The sequence below is a fragment of the Megascapheus bottae genome, chromosome 30 (genome assembly GCF_031878675.1).
Source record: "Megascapheus bottae isolate mThoBot1 chromosome 30, mThoBot2.hap1, whole genome shotgun sequence".
Lineage (NCBI taxonomy): Eukaryota > Metazoa > Chordata > Mammalia > Rodentia > Geomyidae > Megascapheus > Megascapheus bottae.
Genome location: NC_143538.1, coordinates 878,078 through 886,507, shown reverse-complemented (window position 1 = coordinate 886,507; position 8,430 = coordinate 878,078). Strand labels below are relative to the sequence as shown.

The following is an 8,430-nucleotide window of genomic DNA, read 5'->3' as shown; positions in this document are numbered from 1 at the left end:
AATCCCCACCCACATCTTCCATGCAGCTCAGGCCTGGGAGCAGGGCAGACTGGGTGCCAGCGGCCAGGCTCTGCCATCCTTCACTCTGCGTGCTGCTCTCAAGCTAATGCTGGAAGATAGAGATGGGGACAGGGACGGACCACAAGAAAGAACACGCAGGCTTGCTGGCACGCGCCACAGTGCACTCCACACACGCAGCGACGCCCAGGCTCTCCCAACGCTGAGGTGGAAACTCAGTCACCCTTCACCACTCCCACGCCATTCTTTCCAAGTTTTATTCCAAAAATGGGTGAAAGATCATGATGTCCATAAAGAATCAATCATCATTACGCTCAGTATTCATCTGGACAGAACACCACGCTCCCCCCGGGCGCCATGTTCGGTGTGCCCCCGCCCAAGTCTCCAGAGCCTTGTCCGGGCGGGGATGGCGCGTCCACCCTCCAGTGGTGCGCGACGGAGCCACAGTCCCGGTCCTCTACTTATCCTTTTCCTTCTGCTCCTTCTCCTTCTTCTCCCGCTCGGCCTTGGCCTCTTCCTCCTCGTGTGTTTTGATCAGCTGCTCCACCTCCTTCTGTCTGAGGACTCGGATCACTGTCTTCCCGTGCTCCCTTGTGAGCGTGGCGATTTCCACTGCAAACAAGCACACACACTGGAGACACCCACAGCACACCACTGTACTGCAGTCTACTCACCTCGCACTATCTGGCCTTCATGAACTACTCTCAAGTTTATGATTAACATGACTCGTATTCTCATAGGTATCTTTTCTTCTTTTTTGGCCGGTCCTGGTCTTGAACTCGGGGCCTGAGCACTGCCCTTGGCTTTCTCAAGACTAGAGCTCTACCACTTGAGCCACAGCACCACTTTTGGCTTTTTCTGTGTATATGGTACTGAGGAATCGAACCCCGGTCTTCCTGCATGCTAGGCAAGCACTCTACCACTAGGCCAAACTCCCAGCCCCCATAGATATTTTTTTTTAATCCATCTGGGACTTGAACTCGGGGCCTGGGTGCTATCCCTGAGCTTCTTTTGCCGAAGGTCAGTGCTCTATCCACTTGAGTTACAGCTCCACTTCCGGCTTTTTGGTGGTTCACTGGAGATAAAAGTCCCACTGTCTTTCCTGCAACAGCTGGCTTCTATCCTGATCTCAGCCTCCTGAGAAGCTAGGATGAAGGTGTGAGTCAACAGAGCCCTGTTTATAATGTCTTTACCATTTTCACTTCAGTAAAACCATCCCAGTTTTCCAGCACCATTCTGGCACTCCCTTAGAAGTTCACTGATAAAAGAAGGCCTCATCTCCTTGCTGGAATCCACACATGCTCAGCCAAATCTCTTCCTGGTAATGACATTTAACCTTTCATGGACATTTCAAACTAACAACAAGAAAGGAAGTTCCCAGGGCTGTAGGCAAGAAAAGCCACTTGAAACCTGCACTCAAGGAGTTTCTGTTGTAGGGAAACAGAACGGGGGTTTCCTTGACAGAAGAGGGCAACATTTTTGTTGTTGTTTGCCCAAAACCAGGACTCTGTATCTAATGCTTTTGCTCACTGGCTGGTGCTCTTCCACCTAAGCCACAACCCCAACCCCAAAAGGACACCTTTTTTCAGTCATAGCACTTGAACTTTGAGACTGGGTGCTACCTCTAAGTTCTTTTTGCTCAAGACTCTATTTTTGAGCCACAGTGCTACTTTTAGTTTTTTGGTGCTTAACTGGAAATAAGAGTCTCACAGACTTAACTGCCTTGACTGGCTTTGAGCTGCAATTCTTCCCCCCAATAAACAAACAAACAAACAAACAAACAAATAACTTTTGCCGGACTCAGTGGCTCATGCCTGTAATCCTAGCTACTCAGAATGAGATCTGAGGATCGTGGTTCAAAGCCAGCAGGCACTTAAGTCTGTGAGACTCTTATCTCCAATTAAATACCAGAAAACTGGAAGTAGCACTGTGACTCAAGGGGTAGGGTGGTAGCCTTGAGCTGAAGAGCCCAGGGAAGTGCCCTGAGTTCAAGCTCATGACTGGCCAAAGCACAAACAAACAAAAAAAACCAAAAAAACTTTTGACCCTGGTAGGAAAGTGACCCTCCACTCACCCATCTATTCAATCACAACCCTCTGGGTTATATCTGATCATATAGTTTAAGCTGAATACTGCTTAAGTAAGATATGAGCAAGGCTGGGACTATGGCTTGGTGGTAGTGCTTGCACAACATACATGAGGCCCTGGGTTCAATTACTTGGGAGCACATAAACAAAAAATAAATGAAAACTTTAGAGAAAACCAGGTGTGGTGGCTCATGCCTGTAATCCTAGCTACTCAGGTGGCTGAGTTCTGAGGAACATGGTTTGAATCCAGCCCAGGTACTACAGTCCGTAGGACTCTTATCTTCAATTAACCACTTGAAAACTGGGATGTGGTGCTGTGGCTCAAGGGGTAAATCACTTGCCTTGAGACAGCCCAAGGACAGCATTCAGACCCTGAGTTCAAGCCCCAGGACTGGCAAAAAAGAGAGGGAGGGAGATCCAAGAGACAGAGATGAGAGCAGGTTAGATGTTGGTGGCTCACGCCTGACATCCTATGAGATATGAGGATGGCTGTCCAAAGCCAACTTAGGCAGGAGAGACTTTGATCTCCAGTTCATCACCAGAAAGTGGAGTTGTGGCTCAAAGTGGTAGTGTCTTAAGGGAAAGAGCGCAGGGACAGAAGAGAGAGAGGAGAAAAAAGAGAGGAGAGAGAGGAAGGGAGAGAGGAGGGAGGGGAAAGAGAGAGACAGAGAGAGAGGGGCATATCCAGAGAGCAAGGCAGGCTGTGAGGACTCATGGCGAATATTCCAAGTTGGACAGGATGAAGTGTAGCTTGCCTACATATACATACATAGCCACTCGCACTCTGCCACACACTCAGATACCCAGATCACTGATACAAGGTCTTGATACCCACAAGGGTGCAGTGCAGGGTCTCTACCAGTACTGACATAATTCAGGCTAAAGTCCCTAAGCTGGCCACAGGGTACTGAACTGTGGCTACACAGCCATCACTGAACCTCATTTAGGGAGCAGGTGCAGTGCCACCCCCCTCAGTAAGCACTGCCACACTGGAGAAGGGCAACAAGGCAGACAGAGCTCCGCCCCCTTGATCCCTCCCACTAGATCCCTGGCTGGCTGACCCACCAGAAGAGAGGGGGCGACGGTGAGGTACCTTTTTCAGCAGACAGTTTACTAACATCCATAGTCTTATTCAGAACTTTGATGGCTAACGCAAGTGCCGACTTCAGAGTCATTTCCCCCTCTTTGTAGTCCTGTTTCAACATGGACACAGCTGCCTGTAAAACAAGGCATCAACACAGAGATGACTTATGTCAAGTGACAGATCTGTCTAAAAGAACAATGCCTGTTCAATGTATAGCCAATGAAGCTAAGAAAACTGAGCGGAAGGGGACTTGGGAGTGACGGGGGGACGATGAAGGGTGATGGCGATCAAGACGCCTGCAGTCATAAGCTCATTTGCTGAGGGGTAACTCCTTTATACAACTACTTAAAGTCAATAAAAATATAATTTAAAAAACACGAACAGAATGACTAAGTTTTCCCTGATATCCCAGTCAGTCCATACAGCCATCATTGTGGTGGGATGTGCAGACTAGAAATGGGGTGCGAAGGGGGATACTAATGCTCTGTGAAGGAAATCTTTTCTTTGTGTGTGGGTGCTGGAGCTTGAACGCAGGGCCAGGGCACTGTCCCTCTGCTTTTGTGCTTAAGGCTAGGTCTCCACTACTTGAGCCACAGCTCTACTTCCAGCTTTTTGAGGTGGCTCATTGAAGACAGAGCCTCAGGGACCTTTCTGCCCAGGCTGGCTTAGAGCTATGGTCCTCAAATCTCAGGCTCCTGAGAAGCTGGGGTGACAGGTGTGAGCCACAGGCATCCAGAGCAACAGAAACTAGATGGCGTCTACGGCATGGTGCGGCAACAGCCAGTCCCATCCACATCTCTACTTGGGTTCCAGGGAGGTGGACATACTCACAGCGCTGTTATTTCCAATGCACGTGGCTTTCCAACCCCCGTAGTTCCCACTGGGGTCACTCTGATACAACTGGAAACCATAGTGCTTGTCCCAGCCGATGTAGAGCAGTGAGACACCAAAGGGACGCTTGCCTGGAGAAAAGGGAAAGAAGCTAAAGAGCAACCTGAATTCAGTGTCCCATTAGCCGCCTGAGTGCAGCCGCCGTGACTAACGCCTCCACTGTGACATCAAGCACATGTGAGCAGCTTTGTGTTCACAGACCCAACTTGTTTCTGGATGGGGACCCAGCCAGGAGAGGACATGGCACAGAAGATGAGAGTGGAATTGCTCAATGATGCAAAACAATTTGTTTCCAGATCTGAGACTGTTCCTTTGGCCTTTCAAGATCCTATTAATAAACCACACAGTGATTCACATGTGGAAAGATTTGCCCAAGTGTTCATCTTCTGTTTCTCTTCACTGCCTTAAAGGGGTTATTATTCATCAACTTTCTGTACCAGTCATGGGGTTTGAACTCAAGACTTGAAGGATGCCCCTGTGATTTATTGCTCAAGGCTTTCACCCTACCACTTGAGCCACAGCTCCACTGCAGGCTTTTTGGTAGATAATTGGAGAGAAGATTCTCACAGACTTTCCTCCCCTGGCTGGTCCACAGACATCAGCCTCCTGTGATCCTGGGATTACAGGTGTCAACCACCGTGCTCAGCTGTCTGCAGTGCTAACAGTATTCCCAAGAAGCTCAGTACCTCCAAACTGTGTGTAAGCCTGTTTGATGTCACACAGTGCTGTAACCAACTGCTCGCAAGGAATCGGCTCTTGATACTGTAGTAGATACCTAGGATAAAGAGACCAGCCTGTGAGTATTTCTAAAAATACCCCTAAAGACCATGTCCCCTGAAAACAAATTTGTCATGCAGACAAGCAGAATCATCACTTGGAATTTGAGCAAAATGCCCCAATGGTCCAGTAAATAATATTCTATTAATTTTAATCTATGTTTTTTTTTAAATCATATTGATCTAGTTGCTCAGATCAGCTCACTAAGTACAATGCAACATAAGCAATGTCCCCCTCAGTGAATAACATTTTAAATTTGATGAAAAAAAATTTCAAATGAACCGAATTCCAAATTGTTTTCCTCCCCATAAAATAAGCTTTTCTCTCACAACACGGAACGTACCTTTGGGCGATAAGCCTCAGCTCATTGGTCAGGACATTAGCATCAGAGGTGATACCAGCCACACTGCAGGCCATGTCCCTGGGAGGAGAGGATGCATGTTTAACAGAACAGGGTCCCTGGGGGATCAATGGTAAGGAGCACGGGAACTATTAGAATTTCACCAAATTTGCTTCACAGAACAGCTACAATTCCAAGGGTTGTTTTTCTTGCCAGTCCTGGGTCTTGAACTCAGGGCCTGGGCACTGTCCTTGGACACCCCTGAGCCACAGCGTCACTTCCAGCTTTATCTATGTATGTGGTACTGAGGAATCAAACTCAGGCCTTCATGCATGCTAGACAAGCTCTCTACCACTAAGCCACATTCCCATTTGTGTGTGTGTGAGCCTCGAAGCTGGCCATCCACTGTCAGAAAGCCTAGTGAAGCCCGAGGGCTGCTAAGTGGGCTTCACAGAGGGAAGCAACCTCACACGAGTGTCAAAGGCTCCACGAGGCAGGGAGTTTGGCCTAGAAGGAGAGTGCTTGCCTAGCACGCACAAATACCCGGCACCATTTCTCAGTACCACATATGTAGAAAAGCTGGAAGTGGTGCTGTAGCTCAAGTGGTAGAGTGCTAGCTTTGAGGAAAACCCAAGGACAGTGCTCAGGCCCTGAGTTCAGTCCCCAGAACTAGCCAAAAAAAAAAAAAAGCCCCAATGTGCAGCCACTGACCAGCTTTCCCTTGGCCTGACAATAAAGGCGGGACTTTCCAACTTTCCATTAACTGCAAAGTTTGTACATCCAAACGAGACAGACAGCTCACAAAACAAGAGGCAGGTGCCCTCTTCTTTGGTAAAGATCTGGCGTAATTCTACATTCTTCAATAGCCGTTCTAAATACTTCAAGGGCAGCCATCATATTCATTTTACAGGATTCAGACTTAAAAAAAAAAATTACCCTTAGCTGGGCACAGTGGCTCTCACCTATAATCCTAGCTACTCAGGAGGCTGATATCTGAGGATCACAGTTCAAAGCCAGTCCAAGCACTACAGTCCGTCAGACTCTTATCTCCAATTAACCACCAGAAAACCAGAAGTGGCGCTGTGGCTCAAGGGGTAGGGCGGTAGCCTTGAGCTGAAGAGCTCAGAACAATGCTAGGCCCAGAGTTCAAGTCCCACAACTGACAAAAAAAGAAAAAGTCTAAGTATGTGTCGTAATAATGCTTCAAGTAAGTAAAGGAGTAATGAAGGGTGGTGAGCCTCAATTTTCAAACAAAATAAAGTCACAGCAGAACAATTTTCACAGGTAACAATAAAATAAACTGCTCAATTTGTTGCAAGAACCCATGCAGATGCCATGTTTGGAAGAAAGTGGAAACAATTAAAACTCTTCCCCAGCCTCTCACTTACTCATTGAGTTTGTAAATTTTTTCTGAAAAAAAGACTTCATCAAGAAGCTTGTGGATGTTGCGTCTCTCTGCAGCAAGCAAAACACCATCGTTGGCCAAAATTCCCAAGCAGGTGCCTGCATGTCCAATGGCTTCCATGGCGTATTCAACTTGGTACAAGCGACCTGTAAAACACAGCAGTGAGAAGCCTGGGCTCCCCAGTGCTCCTGCTCCACTGTCCAGGGAAAACCAACAAGGCGTCAACCACAGGCTCACTTCTAGTTTTCTAAGGATGCGTGAGAATGACCCTACCAGACGCCCAAATAACTGTAGCTTTCCCATCCCCAAAGTTTAACACTTTAGCTAAGCACTGGTGGTTCACAACTGTCAGCCTAGCTACTCAGGAGGCTGAGATCTGAGAATCAAGGTTTGAGGACAGCCCAGGCAGTAATCTCCAATGAACTACCAGAAAGCTAGAAATGGAGCTGTGGCTCAAGTGGTAGAGCACCAGCCTTGAACAAAAGGGTGTCCAGGCTCTTAGTTCAAGCCACATGACAAAATAATTACCTAACACTTAAAAAGAAATTAGACACACAAAACACTTCCAATATTTTTACCTTCTGGAGAAAATATAGTGGTCCTGGAATCATATCTTCGAGACTGCAAAGGAAACAACATATAAGTGATTACTTACTACACACTAACAGAATACCAACTTGTACAAGCCCACAGATCCTCTAAGCCCACAAAGTGTATCTTGGGGGCACAGAGTTCAGCTTGGGGGAGGAAGCCGATAAGAAAGAAAAGCACGATCCCTTTTTCTTCTTCCTTCCAATCCAATTTTCTCATGCCAGACTGTTAGCCAAGTTCAAGCAATATTATTCACTAGGAAAAGTTTGTGTGCATTTTCAACTCACCATGGTTTCTGAACTTGATAAAATTCCTGGAAAAAAAATAAAAACAAATAGGTTCATCAAAATTAAATTCGCACACACAAAACATAATTCATAATTATTTTCTGGTTCAGGATAAACCACTTTTAACCTAAACTACTTGACCCTTTCTGAAGACTAAGGCCAAAAAAAAGGGCTGGAGGTATGGCTCAGGTGGAAGACAGAACACAACCCTAGGCCTAATAGCCTAGGCCTGGTACCAAGACCAAGATCAAACATGTTTCCTGACTTCACTCAGCTAACCTTTATCTCAGCACCTGAAATCAGGTGCCAGGAAGCACACGCCGAGGCACAGATGAACCCCATCCCGCCGTGGCGGGAAGCCTTCCCTTGTTCCTGACGGGCTTGGGGGGGATGATTTCAGGAGAGTCCAAACGCCCAGGCCCCACGCCCCTCACGTCGGGAGGACCCGGAATCCCGCCCGGCGGGGTGAGCCGGGCGCGGGAGGCCAGGCGCGGGGCTCGAGGTCGGACGACCACCGCTGAGCTGCGCCCGAGGGGCCTCGCCTGCCCGGCCCGGCGCTGGGAAGCCACGACGGAGGCCGGCGAGGCCCATGCAGGCCCGCGCCGTCACCGCGGAGAGGCCGGTGCGGAGTCATGGCGCCCGCGCCGCCCCGCGGGCCCGGACCCGCCAGCTCGCCGCTGACTGGGGGGGACAGCTGCTCGAGGACTCCCACCCCCCAAAGAAACACAAACCACCAAGGCGCTCACCCCGAAGGAAAACGACCGGGAAACGGAGAGCGGAGGAGCGACCACCTCAATGCTCCGGGGGAGAAACCACAGGCCTGCCGGAAGACCCGCGAGAAAAATGGCCGCCGCGCACGCGTAGAACCGCTGGTGGGCGTGGCGGCGGAACACGGAAGCGGGGCCTGAGCTAAGGGACTGAGCTGTGTCGGAGGCGGGGTCGTGGGCGGG

At 48.9% G+C, this 8,430-nt stretch overlaps 1 protein-coding gene across 2 annotated transcripts; it reads right to left on the bottom strand.

The window, feature by feature from the left end:
- Positions 1-256: 256 nt before the first annotated feature.
- On the bottom strand, positions 257-7,539 carry Psma4 (proteasome 20S subunit alpha 4). 2 transcript variants are annotated; one of them, XM_090321350.1, is made up of 8 exons: positions 7,481-7,530; positions 7,181-7,223; positions 6,586-6,748; positions 5,201-5,278; positions 4,767-4,855; positions 4,021-4,151; positions 3,199-3,322; positions 257-630 (listed from the first exon to the last, which is right to left on the bottom strand). In XM_090321350.1, the coding sequence occupies exons 1-8, from the start codon at positions 7,481-7,483 to the stop codon at positions 476-478; spliced, it is 786 nt and encodes a 261-aa protein (XP_090177476.1). In that variant the 5' UTR covers positions 7,484-7,530; the 3' UTR covers positions 257-475. The 2 variants fall into 2 exon arrangements, with proteins under 2 accessions (XP_090177476.1, XP_090177477.1); XM_090321351.1 differs by having other exon boundaries at positions 544-630; positions 4,017-4,151; positions 7,481-7,539.
- Between the last annotated feature and the right edge of the window lie 891 nt (positions 7,540-8,430).

Coding starts and splice junctions, on each gene's coding strand:
- Psma4 (XM_090321350.1), bottom strand. Junction 6,749..7,180: donor CACTATATTTTCTCCAGAAG/GTAAAAATATTG, acceptor TGTGTTTTACAG/GTCGCTTGTACCAAGTTGAA. Junction 631..3,198: donor TAAACTGTCTGCTGAAAAAG/GTACCTCACCGT, acceptor GCTTGTTTGCAG/TGGAAATCGCCACGCTCACA.